The 25,180-nt window shown below is 36.8% G+C and overlaps 1 protein-coding gene and 1 pseudogene across 1 annotated transcript in view; both read right to left on the bottom strand.

The window, feature by feature from the left end:
• Positions 1 to 3,705: 3,705 nt before the first annotated feature.
• Positions 3,706 to 6,015, bottom strand: LOC116633628 (annotated as a pseudogene).
• A 13,140-nt stretch (positions 6,016 to 19,155) lies between these two features.
• The window catches only part of LIPI (lipase I), a 68,315-nt gene continuing 62,290 nt past the window's right edge, over positions 19,156 to 25,180 (bottom strand). Inside the window, exon 10 of the mRNA XM_032406104.1 lies at positions 19,156 to 19,299. Within this exon, the coding sequence (XP_032261995.1) occupies positions 19,212 to 19,299 (88 nt within the window). The 3' untranslated portion in view covers positions 19,156 to 19,211. The remainder of the gene's footprint in view (positions 19,300 to 25,180) is intronic.

Below are 25,180 nucleotides of genomic sequence, written 5' to 3'. Positions count from 1 at the left end.
TTGTGCAGCTTTAAGTAACTGTCCTAAAATTTCAAGGAATGCATGCAGGTTGAGGAACAATTCATGTTAAAAGGCTGCCCTCTTGTGACAATGTGTTGTATGTTTTACTGGTAAAACTTGACCTTATACCCTCTAAAATCCAATTCATAATAACATTAAAAAGATAAAACCTCAAGGTTGTTTGGGATTTCTTTTAAAAAATTCTTGTTTATATGGCAGTTTTAGATAATGAATTGTTCTGATTAGGTAAGGTGTTCCAGGGAGCTGAAATTTAAACCCATCTCATGATTTAACTAACTTAATATATACATTTCCAATATATATGACCCACTTCTCTGCTTTTAAAAAATTAGTTAAATTTTGCTACAGACTGAGGTGTCAGTGGTACACAGCATAGAACTTAATAACTCATCTATGTTACTGTAACTATGAATGTCACCCCTGGATTGAAGAGTCAGTTAATCAGTAAACATCACTAAAAGAAAGATGAATAGTTCATATCTTCTGGCTTTGAAGAGCTCTCGGTCTAATGCAGGAGATAGGTGATGGAGATAAACGATCACAAAGAAAAATCATGAATGCTATAGTACAGGTGTATAGACTATACCTGGAAGTACAGAAGAGAGAGCACTTAGTTTTTCTTTAGAGAACCAGGGAAATAGGCTAGAAACAGGTAACTTTGGAGTCACTTGAAATTTGAATAAGACACACAGGATATTATTATATGCTAAGTACCCCCTAGATACTGGAGATATATTAATGAAAATACTTAATCCCTACTTTTAAGGAACTGAGTTGTAATGGAGAAACTACACCACAAACAATCTGAATGCAATGTGATGAAGGTTGATAATGTTATGTGGATTTTCTCTCCTTCTTATTTCTTGAAACCGTTCCCTTCTTTTCATTTCATTACCGCCCTATAGTACAAATATAGTGACTGTGGTGTTTTTGTGGTGTTAATTTTGGGTTGTTGGTTTTTGGTTTTTATTTTTCTTCCAGTACTTTTCTAGGTCTTCTTGCCCAGTTCTAGGAGCAAAGTGATTCCGGGTTCACTAATTTAGAGGAATGGAAAGAAAGCATTGTATGGAAAGGAATAGTAACCTACAATTCTTTCTGACTTTTAACTTCTAAAAACTTAGACCTTAGGGAGAATTTAAAAGAATCAAGGAACTGGTGGAGTAAAGTATTTTGGTGAATGAGAAACACTGTATAAATGTGAAAGGAGACAGATTTTCCCCAGGTTAGGAAAAAAATCTACTCTCCACACCTCTACATTCCTTCTCTGTGGTTGAGAGGAGGGGGAAACAGAAGGTCCCTTGGTCAGCAGAGAAGACCTAGAAGCAATTTCCTAGAAATATCTCATGAGATGTAAAGGTCCAGGGGGAAAAAAAAAAAAAAGACAAAAACTACAATGGTGTTTAGGCAGAAAGGGCCATCGGCAGACTCATGACAGGATTTTTGCACTCCAAGTATGAGAAAGAAGCAATATTGGGCTTGTGGGCCTCAATGAGCCATGTGGGGATGGACAAAGAAGAGACCAGCAGCAGCTTGTGTGGACAGATGGTCAACTAAGGACCTAACTACCATCCATCCCCCACGTTCTGGCTCTGCTTACCAAGGCTGTGCTCTGCCATCCAGATGCCTTCTTCAGGACTAAAGCACCATTCTCCCAGCAGCTAGGGGTGCTGACAGCTGACACCTTGCAGTAAAGTCACAGCTGAATAAAAACATCTCATCCAAGTTCACAGACCCTTCTCAGAGATAAATCATATCCAAAGACTGGTCAATGTGGGTATATAAAGTCCTGGCTCCTTTACCCCAATCTAGGACAGTTTTAGACCCATCAGAGTCAAGCTACCAAAAAAAGGGAGGGGGGGAGGATTAATGTATCAAAGACAATGATTATTCCTAATGGTGTGACATCAAAATTGCAATTAAACACAACTTTAATGATTACTTAAATGAAAATTTTAATTCCAGTGACATAAAGAAGAAATTGGTGATAGCTTTGACTCCAGGGCAGGGAATTCTGGATATATGTCCTTTTAGTACATTTTGATTCCATGTCATGTCAAGAGATTAAACCCTTAAACAAGGGAATTCCTTGTGACACCTTATACACAGATTTCAAAAGTTCTATAACTCAGACAATTTAGACAGACATGAAAAGTATGGCCTAGAAAACCCTGTTAAGTAACACTAAAGGGGATTTAAGTGGTAAAAAGACATTGATATAAAAAATGTATGTGAAGAGTTTGATTAAATTATTTCATGAAATGTGAGAATTTCTAAGTGTGAGAATTTCTAAAAATGTCTAAGAAATCTAAATTTCTTACATAGTATGTATGATTAATAAATATAAGTAGATACTTTATTTTTATTCACAGCCTAACTTACATATTCAATTTATATATTCAATTGTGCTCCCATGAAAACCTGAATTTTCTGAATGAGAAAAATAGAGAGATTTCTAACCCTTTCTCCTCCCCCACACAGGGATGTAAGCAGATATATATAGTTGTGAGTCAGTGATTTTTTCCTAGGAAAAAAGAGAAAATAAAAAGAACATTGAAGACCCCTTATCATGATCTCTATTAAAAAACAACAACAACAAGAAACAAACAAAAACAGAACAAATAAAAAATATCCTTATTCTGGAGAACAAATGACAGAGATATGATACAATTCAGACCTAGAGAGGATGGACCTAACTTATTTAGAATATGCATGTTTGGCAGGCATGGATCTGCAAACCAATCCTACTAGTAGCTGCTCAAAGAGCAGGAACTGTCCAGATTTACCTCTACTACGTAGGTCAACTCATCCTGCCATTTCCCTCACGTCCCTGCTATTGCTGGGAAGAAAGCCTATTATGACCTCTAAAATAAAACCCATAGATTGTTAAGTGGATGATTCACAGTAGTCCTTAATTGTTTCTCTTGTTTTGCCCCTCACTCCATTTGAGCTGCCTTTAGTACTTCCACTAGACTTTTGCTCTCATGGGGCTGGAAAGGGGGTCTCAACATGTTTTAGAAGAAGGGATGAAAAGTATTATGCCACATTAGAAGGCCACGTCTATACAACACAAACTTTTCTTTCACTCCTGCCAGGCTGTTGTGGCAAAATGTCAATGCATCACTGTGCTGAATTTCTCCATCTTCTGGGAGGTGCTCACCTTGCTTACCTAACATCTTTTATTATCCTACTTCATATGCCCAGGGTCCCATCATCAGGGTTGGGACAAGCTCTTTAATAAAGCATAAGAGATATGACTTTTTGAAGACACAAGTATGCTCATGCCCTGTTCTTACCTGAGAATCTTAAATAGCTCCTGTTTAGAGTAAATCCTTTTCTGTGATACACAAAACTTCATGTAACCTGGCCCGCCTGTATCTGTTCTGTTCTTCCCTCCTAAGTCATAGTCTATAAGTCTATCAGGCTACATTCTCTTCTATACCTCTCTCTTTGCGTGTACTGATTCCTAACTATCCATTAAGAACCAATTTTGTTTGTTTGTTATTAAAAAGAAATATTTATTTACTGAACCAGGGCAGATTAGATAACAACTAACTCTAAGTTTACATCTTTTAACTAAATATTGCAGTGTTTTCAAACACACCAAAAAAAACAAACAAACAAAACAAAACAAAACAAAACAAATCCCAAATGGCATTGCAACAGTTATCTTAAGGTAAAATACAATCACCTCATACTGTTGCAAGTATTTTCACCCCGGGTTGAAAAATTGTTTATCCTGAACATGAAAACCTGTAACAAATTTAAATTAATTATATAAAACTCATTACTTCTAGTTTTTCCCTTGCAAAGATCCAAAACAAATATACAAGTAACTAGTATACATCAGTCATAATACAATCCTGGATTATATCCCACAACCAGATGCTCTTTTAATTTTAAACTCATTATCAGAGACCAAGAGAAAGTCATTTCATTTTACAAAAAAACAAAATTCACATGTGCCAAAAAAGAAAGTCCCAAGAAAAACAAGAACGAAATCCTAGTACTGACAGTGATGTTCAGTACCCTAATTAAACAGTGGCCAAAATGCCACTGATCAAAAATAAAATAGTGGCTGTATGTCATGGCAGTGAAATTCAAGAGACTTTAACCCTTGACATCAGAAATCCAGTTTTTTCCAATTACATGAATGCACACTTCCTACATGACAGGAGTGGAGAAAGCAGATGGGCCAGCATAGAAAGAGAAGAGCTACTGTTCGCTGCAACACCCAGAAAACTGGCTTTAGTAGAGACTTCTTACAAGGTTAGGTAGAAACCAACAAATTGTTATTAGCTGCTTGTATCATTAATTCAGTTTGGAGGCCATTGAGTCCTAAGGTTCAAGATATAAATTTAGGGGGAAAAACATTGTTGGGTTAGGTTTTATCTTTAAAGAAAAACACAAGACAGGGCGCCTGGGTGGCTCAGTTGTTAAGTGTCTGCCTTCGGCTAAGGTCATGATCTCAGGGTCCTGGGATCGAGCCCCGCATCGGGCTCCCTGCTCAGCGGGGAGTCTGCTTCTCCCTCTCCCTCTGCCTGCCATCTCCCCTGCTTGTGCTCTCTCTCTCTGTCTCTGTGTCAAAAAAAAAAAAAAATCTTTAAAGAAAAACACAAGACAGACAAGTATAAAAGTACCACCTGGTCATAAGCTCCAGTCAGAGCTCTGCCAATAGGCTGGGTAGAAAATGTCAAGATTCAGACTGCTTTTTCTCATAAGGACTCAACAGAATGAATCTTTAATGACTCGAACTGTAAGATAAAGGATCCAAAGAATGCAGTCATTTTAGTTAAAGTACTATCAGCAAAGTACTAGTCTGAACAGACTGCATTTTATCATGAAAACAAAAGGAAAAGAAGATATAATTGGGATTATACACCTGTATTTCAGTCACAGTGTTTGAGTTCTGACAGGCCTGTATAATGGAGGCAGAATTCAAATAAAAAATTACTCCAATTGAGTGTCAAATTTTCACAACTTTTCTAAAAAGGTGTTTTCCCCAATATCTATTAATCACAAAGAAACATGCACTGTGAATACATAACTGTACATAAGTATTCTGAAAAAAAATGTAGAGACTAATGACATTAGTACGACCAAGATGTTTGGTAAACAGTGAATTATGATTTTGAGATCATCCAAAAAAGGCTTTTTAAAAAAAAAGATTTTATTTATTTATTTGGGAGAGAGAGAGAGAGCAACAGAGCAACAGAGGGGTGAAGGGCAGAGGGAAAAGCAGACTCCCCACTGAGCGGGGAGCCTGATGCGGGACTCAATCCCGGAACTCTGGGATCATGACCTGAGCTGAAGGCAGACCCTCAACCGACTGAGCCACCCAGGCGCCCCCAAAAAAGGCTTTTTAAACAGCACTCCAGACTTCAAAAATTTCTTCAGGTAGTAGATCTGTCCCAATGTCATGGCAACTAGAACAAGAGCTTCAATGAAGGACCAAAGGACCACTCTGCTGTTTGTGTTGTTGTTGATCGCTCTGTGCATCCTCTCCTGAACTTCCATGGACTTCTGTTCATGTTTGACAGCTGCCATCGCCCCTGCCAGCTCATTAGTCATTTCTTCCAGCTTGTTCTGGTGAGCTTATATTTCCATGTCTTGTCCTTTGGGGGCCTCCCCAATATCAATGGTGATCATCACTATCTTTGGAATCATGGTAGACATCCTGTTGCTAAAACAAAACCTAATGTGTTCCATGCGTGTGAGCAGCAAATGTGTATTTCCCACTGGACTCTCGGTCTCCTTTATAAATTCTTTTATTATCAGGCCCTGTCATCTCCACATCCATGTCAGTAGGAAGCCGCCCTCCACCATCTTGAAAATGAGGCCCATCTTGGTGCCCAAGGTGACCTGCTCCAAGAAGCACTCCCCTTTGTGCCTGTGGATCCTGGCGAAGTAGCCCAAGGCTGCGGCCAGAAGGGCAGCCAGGAGCACCAGCAGCTCAGTTCGAGTCACACGCAAAAAAAAAAAAGGTAAGACAATCATCTTACCCTCTACAAAAATCAACTCAAAATGGATCATAGATCTAAATGTAAAATGGAAAGCTATTAAACTCCTAGAAAATAACATGGGAAAAAAACCTAGACAACATTTGGCATGACCATGACTTTTTAGACACAACACCAAAGGCATGATCCGTGAAAGTAATAATTGATAAGCTGGACTTCATTAAAATTAAAAACTTCTGCACATTGAAAGACAACGCCAAGAGAATGAGAAGACCAAGCCACAGACTGTGAGAAAATATTTATGAGAGACATCTGATAAAGAACTTACCCAAAATGTACAAAGAAGTCTTAAAACTCAACAATAAGAAAATGAACAACCCAATTGAAAAATGTACAAAGACCTTAATATACAACTCACAAAGAAGATATATAGATGGCAAATAAGCATGTGAAAATATGCTCAACATCATATGTCATCAAGGAAATGCAAATTAAAACAATGGTGAGATTCCTCTACATTTTCTATTAGGATGGCTAAAATCCAGAACACCGACACCAAATGCCTGTGAGGAAGTATAGCAAGAGGAATTCTCATTCATTGCTAGTGGCAATACAAAATGGTATAGCCATTTTGGAAGACAGTTTTAGCAATTTCTTATAAAACTAATGAAGGATAGTTGGAAGGCAGGCAGGCAGGGACAAGCCCACCTCCCCCCCAAAGAGGAAACCACCCTTAAAAGGATTTTACACCACCCTGGGAGGAGCCCTCCACCCTTTCGCACCTGATAGATAGGTAACAAAAATCTGATTGGATGACAGGCGCAGGGAGGGTTAATCAGATTAAAACAGCCCGCCAACAAGCCCATGAAAACCCGATGGCAACCCTCTCGGCACTGACAGAGAAAAAATCCTGTAACAAAACCAAACATACTCTTACCATATGATCCAGCAATCGTGCTCCTTAGTATTTACCCAAAGGAATTTAAAACTTATGTCTACACAAAAATCTACACATGGATGTTTATAACAGCTTGATTCAAAATTGCTACAACTTCGAAGTAACCAAGATGTCCTTCAGTAGGTGAGTGGATAAATAAATAAACTGCAGTATATCCGGACAATGGAATATTATTCAGTGCTAAAAAGAAATGAGATACCCAGCCATGAAAAGACATGGAGGAATCTTAAATGAATATTTTTAAGTGAAAGAATCCAATCTGAAAGGGCTATATACTGTATGATTCTACACACACACAGACCAAAAAAAAAAAAAAAAGCAAAAGCAAAACTAGGGGAACAGTAAAACTATGGAAGCAGTAAAAACCCAAACTATGGAGACAGTAAAATGATGAGTGGTTGCCATGAGGCAGAGAGAGGGAACGGATGAATAAGTAGAGCACAGAGGATTTTTAAGGCAGGGAAACTCTGTATGATATTGTAGTGATGGATACGTGTCATGACACATTTGTCCAAACCCATAGAATGTACACTACCAAGAATGTCAACTCTGTAAACCATAATGTAAATTCCGGAGGTTGGATGATTATGATGTATCAATGTAGATTCATCCATTGTAACAAATGTATCACTCTGGTGGGGGATATTGATAATGAGAGAGGCTCGCAAGTGTGTGAGCAGAGGTGTTAGAGGTGGAGGAGGGGCAATAAAGCATCTTCCACACTAAGAAGGCACTTTGAGACCAAAAAACAAAGCAAGCCACTCCATACCGCTACACAACTTTATTCAGGGTAACTCACTGACAGGGAGGAGATCCGGTGGGCAGATGATCCAGGTGCTAGGCAGCTGTTCTCTGCAAAGTCTGGATTTTATAGAGGGAGGGGTTACTAGTTATCTAAAGTGATGCCATCTGTGTGGGGGGAGGGGGGAGGGGAAGAACTGTGTTATCTCTGCTAGTTATCTAAACAGCTTTAGGGAAGATCAGAACAAGCCTTCCTGCATTCCCGTCAGGATCTACAATAACCTCCAAGGGGCCTGGAACATGTAGCCCCAAGGAAGTTCATTGCACAGACGAAACAAGATGGAGTGCCAATATGGAGTCAGTATTGTCAGCGTCCCTAGAAGGGGATATACAGAAAATCTCTGTAACTTCCCCTCCCTTTTGCTGTGAGGCTTAAACTGCTCTAAAATAATAGTAACAATAGTAATAATAATAAAGTCTTAATAAAAGAAAATGTTTCAGGCAGTCTTTGAATTGAGACCATCTGGCTAACAATCAAGCCAGATGACCAGCTTCTAATGACCTCCTAGCACAATCTTGCCCTGACATGTACTGTCCACACAGCATGACTGCTCTGTGACTTCTAAAGTCGCTGACACCAATGACCAATGACCAATGCCTTGCTTCTTGCCTCTAGCACGTGTAAAGGTAGTAGTTAGCCCCCATGCAGATAATAGTGTGTTCTGTTATTATGTGCTAGACATTATAATTATTTAATCCTTACACCAACCCCGTGAAGAAAACATGATTACTACCACCATTTCTCAGCTGAGGAAACTGAGGCAGAGAGCTTAAGTAGTCAGATGAAGACCACCAGATGGTAATGTGGCAGATCCAAGGTTTGAACTCTGGAAGCCTGGCTCCTGGGCTTGGACTTGAAACCACAAGGCACCACAGACCTGTTGTAGGAGTCCTCCTCCCACAAAGTCAGAATCCTTGACATCCGGATTCTCTGGAAATGCACTCAGAAGTGTTTAAGATATGAGGCCCTGAAGGGCAACCAATATCCTTCTGTAGCTTATTTTGTAAAATGAGATTTCAGGGAGGAAAAAGTGACAGTAAGAGAGGCACAGCATTTTTCCTCTTATAAATTTATTCATCACAACGTTTTACGCCTAAACACATAGTTTGTATGTTCATTGCACAGTTATAAATAGATACACTCAATCTGGTAAAATGTAGAGAAAGTGGGCAGAGTATTTTTAATCTTGATGAAATGCTTCAAAAAGAAGCCCATTCTCAGGCTTTTTGGGGTCAGATCCAGGGACGTTTGTAGACTAGGTTCCTTACCTCTTGCTCGGTAGCCTTGAATGTAGGTGTTCCGTGCTGAGTCTATTTTTGTTCCTTGTACCATAACAGTTGGTATATCCAGCACCTCTACAGAGTTATTCTACCTGATCTAGGTGTTCTGATGTCCAGGAGTTCTTGCTGTTAAGGGATGATACTTCATGGGCATTTCTGTTGAGATCTTTTTTCTCAGAAACCAATTCCACTTTACCCTGCCTACATTTGAAAATGAATCATTTAACTCATTTCTTCTAATCTCTTTCCTTGCAGTCCATCAATTTTATAACAGAAAATAAACACTACACCCACTATTGCAACTAGGAATGATGACTGGCATTATTTTTATATGTCACCACACAATATTATTGTTATTATTTTTTCCATAATAATATAAAGGTAATAACTCTTAGTTATTTCAATCATTTCTAGTTAAAGTAGTACTAAATAAAATTAAATTCATAGTAGCCTTCTAGATTCAGAAATTGGAATAATTCTTTTTTTTTTTTTTTGGTAGATTGCATTATTGGCCCTGTTCTTCACCTATCCCCCCTTTTTTTTAAGATTTTATTTATTTGTCAGAGAGGGAGAGCATGAGCAGGGGGAGCCGCAGGCAGAGAGAAAAGCAAGCTCCCCGCTGAGCAAGGTTTCCAATGCAGGACTCGATCCCAGGACCCTGGGATCATGACCTGAGCAGAAGGCAGACGCTTAACCGACTGAGGCACCCAGGCATCCCAGAAATTGGAGTCATTCTTAATACCATTTTAGAATATGATAGCATATTAAAGGTGTATAATTATGTAGAAAAAGAACTGTTTTAAAAAACTGGATTTAAAAAACTGGATTTTGGGGGGTGTTCTTGGGGGTCTCATTTCTGCACAATTGTGAGCACTGGCTGCCTTGTTTGAATATCTTTTCTAGAATGTCTGTATAGAAAACAGCCTTGGAGTACAGAAGCAGTGTCTCCTTCTGGAGTGAAGGAAAGACTTGTTTACTCTTCAGTATAATAGAGAGCATGTCTTTCTCTGGGGAAAAGTCCTGGCAAGTCAACTACCATAATAAAAGATGTACCTTCCCTAAGCCTGTGGTTGTTCTCCAAAATACAATGTGCAGACATCGCTGGGTCCCTTTGTGTTGCCCTGTGAGAGCTGTGTACTCCGGCTGTGCTGTTGCTAAGAGCAATAGGGGTTTTTTCCTCTGAGCCAGAAGTCTTATGTCTTCAGTCAGTATCCATAAAACTGTGGCAGAAAAACTGGTTAGCTTGCAAGATCCTTCTAAGTTATTGACAAAAAGATCTAAAAAAATTTTAATGTACATTTTAACACATAGATACATGCTTGGAGTGAATTAGTGAAGTGGGGGGAGAAAAAGAGAAATGAAGAGGAAATGCTAATAGGGATAGGATTTTATGATTTTTAAATTCCACTTCTTTTTGTTTTTCCATGTTTCTACAATCGATATGTATATAAACAGAAAAAAAATCAATGTTTCATAAAAATAACATGCCAGGTATACTATAGTTTATTGCCAATGTGAATTATATTTCTTTTAAAATGGTAGTTTCAGTGTTTTCAAACTTAGGAATATAGAGAAGTTATTAATTTTTCTGTATTCTTTTACATCCTATTGCTTTACAGCATTCTTATTTGTTACAAGGGTAGCTGATTCTATTGTGTTTTGTTGGTATAGAGTATTACCATCTACTAATAACTTTAGAAAGGAGGACTCAAAGTTAGCGGTGTTTGTAGATGGTAGTAATACATAATATAATGTTACTAAAGTGTATTATATAATATTCCTATATAAGCTATGTATCATATATGCCTTCTCTGTTGTCTATCAAATTTATATGTATTTTATATACACGTGTTTCCATTTCATATTTTACTTGGGCAAAATTTCCAGATAAAATTAACTACTAATAGTGATAACAGGTTTCCTTACCTTGATTCTGATTTCAACAAGAGTAACTTGGCTGTTGTATTGTTAATTAAGTGAAAACCATTGATTTAAGATATGCATTATCATCTTAAAAGTGTTTCCTTTTTTTTGTAGTTTAATAAAGTTTTATTTTGTCCTTCTATTTTTTGAGCTGAGTTTTGGATTTTGTACTGGGTTGAATAGTGTCCCTCCCCACCCCCGCCAAAATCTATATCCACTCAAAACCTCAGAATGTGACATTATTTGGAAATAGGGTTTTTGCAGATGCAGTTAATTAAGATGAAGTCATGCTGGGAGGGGAAGAATGAAGGGGGGGAATCGGAGGGGGAGATGAACCATGAGAGACAATGGCCTCTGAGAAACAAACTGAGGGTTCTAGAGGGGAGGCGGGTGGGGGGGATGGGCTAGCCTGGTGATGGGTATTAAAGAGGGCACGTTCTGCATGGAGCACTGGGTGTTATGCACAAACAATGAATCATGGAACTACATCAAAAACTAATGATGTAATGTATGGTGATTAACATAACAATAAAAAATTTTTTTAAAAAGATGAAGTCATGCTGGACCCTTCCTCCTTCAACTTTCATATTTAATACATTGGCATGTTATAGCTCAACCTTCAAAAGTCTAACCCCTAGACTACAGTCTATCCACTACATCCAGCAAAACAAACAAACAAAACCACCATAGACCAAGCCACCATGATCACACAGCCTTCTTAGCGGTTCCTCTGCTTTCAGACTTACCTACCTATTGGAAGTGGCCTTCCAATAATGAAATACAAACACTGTTACTCTTATGTTTGAATGATATTAATGGTTTTATATTATATTTAGAATAAAATCCAAACTATTACCATGGCCAAGAAGATGTTTAAAATCTGGCTTCTGCCAATGTCATCAACCTCAACTCCTGCCACCATGTCTCTGGATTGCTGAACTCTCAGCTCCACTGGCCTTCTTCCTATTCCTCCAACACACTTTCATTCCTCAGGTCCTTACATTTGCTATACCCTCTGCTGGAAATGCTGTTCCCTAGATCCTTGCACGGGTGGTTCTGTCTTGGCATCCAGGCCTATGCTGTAATATTACCTTCTTGGGGAGGCTTTTCCTGACCATTTCAACTAACTCAATCTCTCTAATATCACTATCTCTCTTCATTGTTATTTTTCTTACCACCTTATCACTCTCTGAAATTATATTTTTGTTACCTTACTTATTCTTTGCTTGAAGCTTACTGAGTTCAAGAACCTGCTCTTTTTTGCTCATGGCTGTCTCCAGCAAGATGTCAGGCACATAATATACATTCAGTGCATGTTTGAATGAATGAATGAACATCTATGTAGACATGTCTAATTTACATATTCTAGATGCAGCACATAGTTTTTCTTGCCGCGATCCATGCTTACCTATTTCATGTTTCAGAAACCACGTTGCTTGACTTTTGCTGCATAATAAACCATCCCAAAACAGTGTGTTAACACAACCACTACTGTATTTAGCTCATGATTTTGTGAGTCTGGGCCAATTCTACCAATCTCTGTATCTGTGGTCAACCTGCTGAGTGGCAGTTATTGGCTGAGGTGACTCAGTTTTCCTCCATTCCTTGTCTCATCCTCCCAGCAGCCTAGCTTGGGCATTTTAACATGATGTCTCTGGGATCCAAGGGCAGCAAGTACTTGTCAGGTCTCAGGTTGGGTTACATTGTCCCAGTGGCCAAAGTAAGACACATGTTCAAACTCAGATTCAGGGTTTAAAGGTGTTATCTATGGGAATGGTTATAGGGAGATTTGAACAAATTGGGAGATATTACTGAAATAATCTACCACAGGTGGAAAGCCACCATAGCCTATGTATATTTGTTTCCAATAGTATAATTTTCCTGGATTTGTGGGCTACTGGTGACTAGAAAGTGAAATAATGTAGGAGAATGTGGAGAGTGAAAATTTTCTTGCTCTCAGAAAGGTATTGAGTCCCAGTAGATAAATGACCATACACCTCTGGTTGGAAAGTGAAATGGAATCACAGTGCGATGGTCAACCTCTCTTCCCACCCCACATTCTCAGTTCAGCTATCTGCCTCAATGTCCCATTTGTGTCTGGTTATTATAACATCCTTCTGAAGTTTGGAAGATTATAAGTAATTTTCCTAGATTGCCAATATTTTCAATCCTGGATTCTGTGTATTTCTTTGACTTGTTCAAATGAAAGGGAGGTAAGGGTGAATCCATCACTGTTGGCTCCATCATCATAACCCTGTTGTGTCTTCCAAATTTTTCTTTACTTTATACTAAAACTGTGCCTATATTCAAATCTATAAATATTTGTCAAGTGTCATTTTCTTTGGTATAGATTGTGGGGAAATATGGTTGAAATAAGATAGTCCCTATGATCGGTAACTCATTATTTCACAGAAACAATATCTTGTATTTCAGGATGAAAGTTTCTTGGGGGTGGTGGCCTAGGTCATGTGGTTCTGAGAATACATTTAGTTTGATCATTAAGATAAAGTGTATTCTTAAAAAATTCTAATTCTCTTTGTCACTCTCTCTCTCATCTCATACCCCCTCCCAACTTAAAGAATCTTCTGCTAAGAGTAAGCCCACTTTCAAAGTCCTTCTTTCTTCATTTACTTTCACAACCTCATCTTGAAAACTTTTTTCACCGACGTTTTCCCAATTAAGCATCTCTCCTACCAAGTGTTAAAGAGTAACACAACACTAACATGTATTGGAGAGTAAAAAAACTCTTTGATAACTTATGACAAGTTCAACTGACAAAGGTCCAGTGATTTCAGAATCTATGCCTGCTGCAGACTTTGTTGTGTTTTTTTACCTTCAAATTGTTTCCTTTCCCAGGGAGTTGTTTTTAAAAGACCTGAATTTTATCATTCTTCTCTGTGTTTTGAGTGTTAGTGTTTTAATACTTTAATGATATATGTGGAAAACTTTATTTTGAATTCAGTTCTAAATGCAAATTATTCTTAAGTACTCTGTCTTGACTAACATCACTTAATGTTAAAATCTGGTTCTACTACATTTTTAGAAGAGAGTTGAAGACACAGATGATCTTAAATTTGCTGTACTGTGAGAGCTCTGTGATCTCTAACCAGAACGACTTGTAACATTTTGTTCTTCTAAATAGCCGGCAATCAAATGGTGACTGCCTACTCTTCCTGACTAAGCTAAAAAGAAACTTACTGCTTCATTTAATTTTGCATTTATCATTCAACAAATATTTATGGAACCCCTGAAACAGGCCAGGCATTGGTCTAAACCCTGAAAATACAAAGACGTATAATACAAAATGTCCTACTCAGGAAGATCGCATCCTTGTGATGGATAGACAAGTAAGCAAAGAGTTAATAGCCCACGCTATAACAGGATCATGAAATAGCATCTCTGGGGAAACAGAGGAGGAGGTGAAAGCAAAGGAAGAAGTGATTTGGTGAGACATAACAAGTTAACTATAGAAAAGGCCAAGAAAAGACCAAGTGAGAAGTGAGGACAAATCTGAGTTAAGAACTGGAAAGTGCTAATGGGGATCAAACAGGAAAGCTGGAAAAGTATTCAACTGCGTCCTAGAGAATCTGGGGGAATGATCTGTTTCTTTGAATCTTCAAACACTTTCTGCAATATTATGTTCCATTTGAAACACTTGAATCATGACTGCTAGCCTACATGCAAACACATTCTTCCATGTCCCTGTGAGAAATAATTCTACCCCTAGCCAAGAGCCTAGCATTCCAGAAACTTAAGCCATGATACAGAAATCCAAATTCAATTCAACACCATCTGCATAACCAGCTGTTCACCTCCCATATTTCCTTCTTTTTTCATGTACCACATGTTCATGGGAAAAAAGAAATTATGAATGAAAATGTTATCTGTGCTTTGAAGTCCTACATTTTCATAACCCCAAAGTCATCCACTGATGTTCTCTGACAGCGTTGTTTCCGCCACCTGGAGAAGCAGATTATATTTCCTTGGGGCAGGACTCAGGTATTTGGTAACTTTTAACAAGGTCTTCATACTAAGATCCATGTGTCTGGCGATTTGCTGGAATGGTTACATTCAGCAAGCCCCTTGGCAGTTGGCAGGCACTCACCAACCACATCAGTTTCTGAGTCAGGCTCTTCTTTTTGTCCTATGCTTCTTTTTTTTTTTTTTTTAAAGATTTTATTTATTTATTTGAGAGAGAGAATGAGAGAGAGAGCACATGAGAGGGGGGAGGGTCAGAGGGAGAAGCAGACTCCCCGCTGAGCAGGGAGCCCGATGTGGGACTTGATCCCAGGACTCCAGGATCATGACCTGAGCCGAAGGCAGTCGCTTAACCAACCGAGCCACCCAGGCGCCCCTGTCCTATGCTTCTTTTCCAGTGACTTCTGTGACGTCCTGTTCACACATCTATTTATTCATCCACAAACATTTGCCTAAGGCCTATTACATACTCAATAAACAACATACAACCAACATATCTTTCAAGTATTGTCAATTGTTCAAAGGATTTCTTTTTCCTCTTTTACTCCCCTTGGTCACTGAAGGTAATAAAAGTATCTAACTTATAGGGCATTTTTAAGTACTAAATGAAATAGTGCAAGTCAAAGACTTAAAACACAGGCTGGTGGGGCACCTGGCTGCCTCAGGTGGTAGAGCATGCGACTCTTGATCTTGTGATCATGAATTCAAGCCCCACTTTGGGCATAGAGCTTACTATCAATCAATCAGTCAGTCAATCACAGACTGGTCCATAGTAAGTATGCATTATGTATTTGCTATTAATATTATAATAATGTCAAAAAACAGGATTAATACATAGGCCATAAATGTTATGACCCACAACAACACTTTTATGAATGTAACTAATTATAAGTATTCTTATAATTGTGCCTTGTCTATCTTGGCCACACATACCCACAATTTAAACAATTATCCAGTACATTAGAATGGTGTTACAGCTTATAAATGATGCAATTTGTGTTTTTAAAAATGTATAGTTTATTAAACAAAATCCAGTTGGCTAGGATTATATTTCCTTGTCATTATAGTCAACCATTGTGGGAACAAAGGTATGATTTGTTGCTTTGTTGGTGATTTATTTTTTTAAATATAAAGTTTATTATGCCATGGAAACACAAAGAAGGCACATCAGTAAAACAGTAATATAGTATTTAATTAGATAAATCCTAAAATTAACCTAAAAATAATAAAACTATGTTATTGAGAGGATTTTGAAAGACAAGGTTGAGTCCGATTCTGTGATTCATGCCAAGTAGGCATTCTGAAAGATAAAGAATCTAAACATCTCATCTCTCTGCTTCCTTTTCTATCTGTTCCAGAACAGTATGTCTTCAAAGCAGCCTGGCATAACATATTTTGTGCATAATGTCTATGTGTACCTTTTGTTGTCCCAGATAATTGCTGTAGAAACCTGTGCTTCATTATGATCCTCCAAAAAGTGCATTTTTTCCTCTTTTATTTTTGATCTATGATTTCCACAAATTAAAAAAATATATATGATTAAAAATATTGCTTCAAGACTATGAACTTGACGTCAGAGGAGTCAAAGTCTTCTTCCCTTACCTGCCTCTTATCTTAAAAAAAAAAAAAGAGATGAGAAGAATTAGGATCCTGGAGAAGTTATTGCAATATGGAAACATGGAAACATTTTGTAAGTTTATGCCGTCAAGTTATCCTTGGGAGAGCCTATGGCAAGGAAGTTTTATTATGAGGGTTGTAGGACCCATTAATATGCCGTAAGTCTCTCTATTACCCAGAGACCCTAAGCAACCAGGAACACAGGAACAGAATTTCCTCTGTTAATTTCCTCTGTTAACACTAAATAAAATAGTGCATTTTATTTAATTTTAAAAGTCTGTTTTAGGGGCGCCTGGGTGGCTCAGTCATTAAGCGTCTGCCTTCGGCTCAGGTCATGATCCCAGGGTCCTGGGATCCAGCCCCGCATCAGGCTCCCTGCTCCGGAAGAAGCCTGCTTCTCCCTCTGCCACTCCCCCTGCTTGTGTTCCCTCTCTCACTGTGTCTCTCTCTGTCAAATAAATAAACAAAATCTTTAAAAAAAAAAAAAGTCTGTTTTAAAAGTCCTCTGTTTTTTTAAATTTTAAAAGTCCTCTGTTAACACTAAATAAAATAGTGCATTTTATTTAATTTTAAAAGTCATTAATATCACAAAATGAGATTCAAAATTTGCTGGGGCTATCTGGCAAATTAATTGGAGGGGATTAGAAAAGTGAAATTACATGAGGGTTTGTAGTTTTAAGAATGTGGGAAGTCTGTGAGCAAATGCCTACCTGACAGAGAGGCGAGAACAGGTATGTCTGCAGACTTGAGTCAGAGCCTGTGGAGTGAAGGGCTGAGACAGACACTGAAGGAGCTCTCTTCAAGGACAGTTAGGCAGTTGGGGTATAGGCTATACTGACCAGATCCCTACACAAAAAGTGAGGAGCCTTCGACTTGTTTCTGCCTGGAACACACATCTAATGCCTCAAGGGTTTTTACACAATGGCCCCCATTAACCTTCAAAAGACTTATTAGCAAAGGTCATCATTGTGTAACTCATGAGTCATGGCAGGTGTTATAGACTGAACTGTGCCACCCCCAAATTCATATACTGAATCCCTAACCCCCAGTACCTCAGAATGTGACTGTAATTGGAGATGGGGGTCTTGAAAGAAGTGATTAAATTAAAGTGAGTCCATTAGGGTGGGCCCTCACCCAATCTGACTGGTGTCTTCATAGAAGAGGAAATTCAGACACATGAAAGAGACACCATGCACAGAGAAAAGAACATGTGAGGACACAGCAAAAAGGCAGCCTCTGCAAGTCAAGGAGAAAGGTCTCAGAAGAAATCAAGCCTACTGACACCTAGAAAACTAATACACCAGGAAGTCAAAAGCATAGAGACTGACTGTAATCGACAGATTAGTTTAGAAACATACATGAAACAAACCTTGGGAGTATTCAGACATAAGTGAGAGAGAGCTGAGGCCCAGGAGTCCTTCAATTTCTTCATCAGTGGAAATAACAAGGAGAACCTCATAGGGTTTTTGTAAGGATTAAATGAATTGATATATATATATATAATAAAAATACCTATAGTTTTTTTTTTTGGAAAAAACTAATTAATTTGGAAAACTAATTAATTACAGGCATTGAATATCCTACTGTTTGTAAGTACAATTTTGTACTTAACAAAAAGAGCACATATATATATATATGTGCTCGGGTTGAGAAATACTTCCTCATTTATATATATATATATATTTATTTCCTCATTTATATATATATATATATTTATATATATATATATAAATATATATAAATAACATATATATATATATGTTATTAAACTGTGTAGGAAGACAGTGATGTATGTGTTAGCTATAGGTATTTTTATTATTATTATCATATGGGCAGACACTAGTCAAAATACTGACTCAATCTTGACAAAAATTCTTAGATGACTGAGACATGGTGAGGTAAGTTTAGCTACTCAAGTTCTCACCACCAGTATGTGGACCCGAGACTTGACCTTAAGCGTCACAGACCCATATATTATTGTTCTCCATAGAAACTAATTTATTTACGATGCCAAATAGATCAAATGGAACACTAAACGCCAAACGGATCACTAAACAGAAGTTATATTTATGTTTACAAGATTTACATTAATCCAAGTGATTTCTCCAAGTGACAAATTTACAATTAAAAATATATATACTCACTCATTTTACTACTGCAGTCTGAGAAGTAGAGAATGATACTAGTTAGACAGTGTATTGAAGCAATAGGCTTCTCTTTTTTTCTAAAAACATAGTATCTGTTAATAATAAGTAATTAAGGGAAACATTCAAAGATAAACATTTGATTGAGATAAACAGCTTTTAGAATATATTCAGAATGTGGGGCTCCTGGATGGCTCAGTTGGTTGAACACCTGACTCTTGATTTTGGCTCAGGTCATGAACTCAGGGTTATGGGATCAAGCCCAGGCTCTGCACTCAGCACGGAGTCTGCTTGCCCCCTCTCTCCCCTCCCCCCACTTGTGCTTTCTCTCTCTCAAATAAAATAAACTCTTAAAAATATATATATATATTCAGAATGCTTTACCATATGTTCTTTAATAATTTTCTATATTTTTGATTTTAAAAATTTATTCAGGAAGTAGAAATATCTGAATCCCAGATTGAACAATGCATTCTTTTAGAAGTTCTTTAATTCGCAAACAAGTTTTTATATTTGATGGAAGAAGGCATTTTATATTTCCTTTGATGTGCATGTGCTCGGGTTGAGAAATACTTCCTCATTTTTGTTAAGTACAAAATTGTATATGCAAAGTGGTGGTCTATGGAAAGAGAAAAAGAGAGAGAAAAAAATAACTATTAGTAAAAAGCAGCAAAGTTTACATTTTTCCTCATAAACAGTAGGATATTCAATGTCTGTAATTAATTAGTTTTCCAAATGCAGAGACAAATCTTTGGCATCGTTTTCATTCCATCTCATTTGGCTATACGGGGATGAAGTAGACACAATATTTATGAAAAAGAAAAAACTCTCTGTGTTTCAATTTCTTCTCTCCTTGATGCTTCATTGGGATATTTACTTTATATGGGAGATATTTTTGGATACTGAAAGAGCTGAAGCCTGAACGCAATGCTTAGTGGCTGGGCCATTTTTTTCTACCGTGATAGCCACCATTAAAGAATGGGGCTTAACTGCATACACAGATTTTCTAATAATCTAATCAGTCCTCTTTTCCACCTACTAAAGTGGAGATAATAATGAGTAAAGAATCTATATCTTGGAGAGATTGTATATTTAGCATTTGAAGACGCCTGAAAAGTCAAGTCACTGTGATGAATCAAGCATCTTGTCTAGTTTTTATCTTCCTGTTAATGTCTAAAAAAAAAAAAAAAAACCTTAAAAAGGTAATCAAGTAGGATAAGAAAAGATGGGTTAAAGTTCAGGAAAGGAGCTAAAGAAAAATATGGTTGAAATAAATGGAAATTTCCTATGTGAGCAATAGCAACTTAGTCAAGGAAAAGGGGCAACTCAGCTACACGAGGGCTGACAGCTCACCTTTGCTTGAAAAATGCATTGCTCTAGTTCAAGATGTACATTGCTCCCAGGCTCCTTCTAGCTTGGTTAGGATACCATCGAACAAGTTTTTTAAATATTCAACAGCTTTTTTAGGTTAAGTTATTCAATTTTTAAATAAATCAATTTTCTACATTTGTTAATGTGTTTAAAAGTAATAAAATATAGACATTCATTTTTTATTATAAAAACTGATACAGAATTCTACAGTGTCTTCCATTTGAAATAATAAAGGCATCTTGAAATTTTAATTTTAATACTATAACAGTAAATGTAAAATGGTAATACTTCAATCTTATAAGAGTTTTAGGTGTCAGCAAAAGTAGCTTTTTGTTATGTTATCAAAGATCATCAACCTCCCTTCTTTATTAAGAAGTAAGTGCGGGAATGACTTCACCACTTTTCCAAACAAATGTATATATACTTACGTCAATTCTTTATATATCCTGCCATACCCCTAAATTACTGAATGTGCCTTCACTGTTCTAGATCTCCCTGATCCGCCGCATTTTTCAGTTGTCACAGTAGGACAAGTGTGTCATTAGACTTATTAATAGGTAAATTACCTCAGCCTTAATCATTGTATTCACTTATTTACAATATAAAACAAGGCAAGTGTGTTTTTATTTCTTTTCCACAAGAAAAGCTCACAACCCATTTCCATTAAAATATGTTCAATCAGTAATATAATAAATGCATATTTTTGAATTAAATATTCCATATTTTACAAAGTCTTTGCAAGCATGACAAGACAGTTTAGGCAGGTTTACAATGCCTACCCAAAGTTAATTTTCACCAAAATGTGTGATAAAAATTAATTTTCTTGGTTTTTACATTATGAAAAGCCTATCTACTTCCTCTGCCATGTTTCTGAGTTTGACATCATTTATTCTAGGTTATTAATAGTTCCTTCTCTCCAACCAATATAAATTTTTAAAAACTATAATTTAGAAGAAAACGGTGTTATATGTTCAACCACCATGCAAAGATTATTATATGCTGATTTTTTAATTTCAAAAAGAGCACTGAATATTGCATTTCTAATGCTTTACTTACCATAAATTAGTGAAGTGAATACATTACTTTGATAAAGTATCTAAATAATAAAAGAAATCTAGTGATAAAAACACTCTAAGATTCAAACACAATTCATTTGTTTTATTTTAATCCATCTATTATTCCAAATTATAAGACATACATACACTTAAATAAGTATATGTATAAGACATACATAAACTTATTTGAAAAAGCTCCCCAGGGCTTTTGTACAATATATCACCACATCCAAGCTTATAATTTTGTTTTTAAAAGTTACTTAAGGTTCTGAGCACTAACCCAAGTTGCATGTTCCCAGACAGATGGGAAAAGCCAATATTTCACAGGTCCCTGGGGAAAGTACATGGGAGGTTCTTGCCTCAGTAGTGGGAGTAATTAACCGTAAGTTTAGGGTTACTCCGGGCCTGCCTAATAAATTTTGAAAGCAGGACCTGAAAGAATCAACCTGTTTATAAGAACTTAACATCTTCAGAATAAACCTGAAGAATATTTACAGAAATATAAAAATATAGAGCACCCAACATAATAAAATGCACAAAGTGTGACAGCTAATCAAGAGTTACCAACATGCAAAGAAGCAGGAAAATGGGCCCATCTGAGGGTCACCATTGAAACCAACCCAGAACTAGCACAGATGAGAGAATCAGCAGAGGACATTAAAAGAGTTATTATAACTTTGCTCCATGTGTTCAAATAGTTAAATAGAGACATGAGAGATATAAAAAGATCCTAATCAAACTTCCAGAGGTAAAAACTACCATGTCTGAAATGAAAAATACCCTGCATGGGATTAATAGCAGATTAAACATTGCAGAATAATAGTGAACTTGAAGCCATAGCAACAGAAACTATTCAAAATAAAATACAGAGAGAAAATGAAATTTAAAAATTAACAGAGCATCGGGGAGCTGTGACATAACCTCAAGCAGCCTAATGAACTTGAAATTGGAGTCCCCAAAGGGAAAGGAGAGAGAAGGGACTTGGAAAAATATATTTCAAAAAATAATTACGACTTTAGATGAAATTTGATGAAATCTATAAACCTATGGGTCCAAGAAGGTCAACAAATGCCAAACACAAGAGGTATGAAGAAAATTACAAGTCACATCATAACCAAACTGCTTAAAATCAGTGGTAAGGAGACAATCTTAAAACCAGCCAGAAAAAAAAAAAAAGGCATATAATCTTCACAAGAACAAAGGAAGGAGAGTAACAGATTTCTCATTAGGAGCAATTCATGGTAGAAGACAGTCCAGCAACATCTTTAACTAACTGAACTTAAAAACAAACAAACAAACAAAAAAAACCTGTCAAACTAGACATCTATATCCAAAGAAATGATTTTTCAAAACGAAGGCATCCTAAAGACTTTTTCAGATACACAAAAGTTGAAAGAATTCACACCCAGCAGACCCACACTACCAAATAAAACAAAACAAAACAAAACAAAATCCAACCAATCAAACAAAAAACCTTAAAGGAATTCCTTTAGCCCAAAGGTAAATTATACCACATAAAAATATGCAACCACTTAATAGTTCTGAGAAGTGCATCAGAAATAGTGACTTTTCCTAATCATTTATATCCCTTTAATAGATTAACTCTTTAAACAAAAATGATATACTGTATTATGGAGTTTTTAGCATATGTACAAGTAAAATGTATGCTAACAACAACACAAAAGCTAGGATGGGAGAAATGAAATTATTCCACTGTAAACATTCTCATGTTAAATGTGAAGTGGTAAAATTCACTTGAAGGTAGACTCTGATAAATTAAGATTATAATATGAACCCCAAAGAAACCACTAAAATAATCAAAGAGTTAATAATAATAATAATAATACCACAGTAGGGAAATAAAATGTAATCATAAGACTACTCTTTATCCAATAGAAGGCAGACAATGACAAAACTGGGAACGAAAAACAGATAGGACAAATAGAAAACAAAATGGTAAGATGATAGTTTTAAGCCGAACCACATCGATAACCACATTAAACTAAATAATGTAAATATCCTCAAAAATGGCAGAAGCCATCAGCATCATTCACCATTTGAGAAATCCAAATTAAAAACACAATCTCTATACACCTATTAGTATAGGGAAAACAAAAACCAAACAACAAAAACACTGGGGAAGGTGCAGTCTTTGATGATGCAGGAGAGCAGTGGAACCCTGCTAAGTGCCAGTGGGAATGCAACATGTACAGTCACTTTGGAAACAGTCTGGCAGTTTCCTCTCAAGTTAAACATACACTTAACAGTATGACCCAACAATTTCACTTCTAGGTATTTATCCATGAGAAATGAAAACTTATGTTCACATAAAAACCTACATGCAAATATTTATGTTGGCTTTATCCATAGATAGATATCAAAAACTGTGAAAGAACCATATGTCTTCAAACTGGTGAGTGGATAAACGAACTGCGGTATATACATACAATGGAATGCTATTCATCAATAGCATTCCATTGGTATAAGCAACAAAATGCATAAATTTTGAATGTACGAAGCTAAGTGAAAAAAGCCATACTCAAAAGGCTACATAATATTATGATTCCATTTATATAATGTTCTGGAAAAGGCAAAACTAGAGACAGTGGTTGCCAGGGGGTAGGAGTGGGGTTGAAAATAAGGGGGTAGCACAAGGCAGTTTTTGTCATTGATGGAAATGTCTTGTATGTTCAATGTGATTGTCGTTATATGACTTTATGAATGTATCAAAACTCATAGGACTATATACCAAAAAGAGTACTTTTTACTGTTAAGTGTTAAAAAGCAGCTTTAGTCTAACTTTTCTCAGGAAGTCATCCCAGGTCACCTCCACTGTGAATATTCCTCTCAGTCCCTAAGTTCAAAGGCCCTACTCTACTGGAAACGCCCTGAAGGAGAACTATGCTGTAGTGTCTATCAGAGTTTGCTACAGAGATAATTACTAGTTGAATGCAGACACAGTTTATCTGGACCATAAGGCATCACATTTTTAAAACTCACATTCCCAATAATTTGGCAGCGCTAATTCTCATTAATTGCACATTATCTGTATGGACAGATCTAAATAGGAAAAGCAACTAAACGGTTATGGCAATTATCTAGGTAATTAAACTTAGAGTATACATTTCATCCAAGCATCTGTTAGCATCCGCAGCCAGCAGGGAATGTTAAGAGTTTTGCTAACCACCCACAAAATGTGTTTTAGGTTTCTTCCCGCCCCCCTCCCCCGAGTAGAAACAACCGCATCTAAATTTTGCAAATTTAGTAAATTTTCATTGCCTATCCACTGTTTAGATTTTACATAAAAATTGAAATTACATGCATGCTTATTTTTTGCTCTATAGCATATTCTAATTACTTTACCCTATTTTTTTCCTTATTAACCAATGAATGAACTGTGTACAATAGCTGTCTATGCAAAAATGATTAAGAAGAAAAAAAAAAAGAAGACGGAGTCGCATATAATAGTGGACGCATCTGTCTGCCTTTTTCCCCTTTCCTTTCCCCTTATAACAAGAGACTTTTTAAAAAGGAGAAATGCATGGAGAAAGCAACCACTGTCTGTAGGCTCACCAACAACCTGTATCAAGGTGTGAACATCATGTGCTGAGGTGGATGTTCCTTCCTCCTTGATGTTCCTTCTATGAATATAGAACAGGGAAAATGTTTACTGTGCAGATAGCTTTCTATGCATCGATAGTCAGTATTTATGATAAGCAAGCACTGGGGGGAAGAAAAAGCACCAAAATGCCTAACAATAAAGGAAAGACTAATTTGAATATTCTGCAAAAGGTGGAATATAATGGCAGCCATTAATTTATATTTTGGAAGAAAAAAATGCTTCTAATCAGGTCCATGGTATGGCACAGCTCCAAGTACATTATGTTCACCTTGTTATCTACGTGAACAGTGATGCCGTACCTCCTGCAGTGAATAAACTGCACGATCCTACACAGAAAGCCGGCTTATAATTTAATGTAAATAATTAGATTCATGATTCACTTGTAACATGTGTGATGATAAGTAAGCATGACAAAATATTAACAGTGACACTCCCGGTTGTAGCATTACATT

Source organism: Phoca vitulina, unplaced genomic scaffold (assembly GCF_004348235.1).
Source record: "Phoca vitulina isolate PV1807 unplaced genomic scaffold, GSC_HSeal_1.0 scaffold8, whole genome shotgun sequence".
Taxonomy (NCBI): Eukaryota; Metazoa; Chordata; class Mammalia; order Carnivora; family Phocidae; genus Phoca; species Phoca vitulina.
Note: the sequence above shows the minus strand (reverse complement) of the source record. Positions and strands in the feature narration are given on the sequence as shown.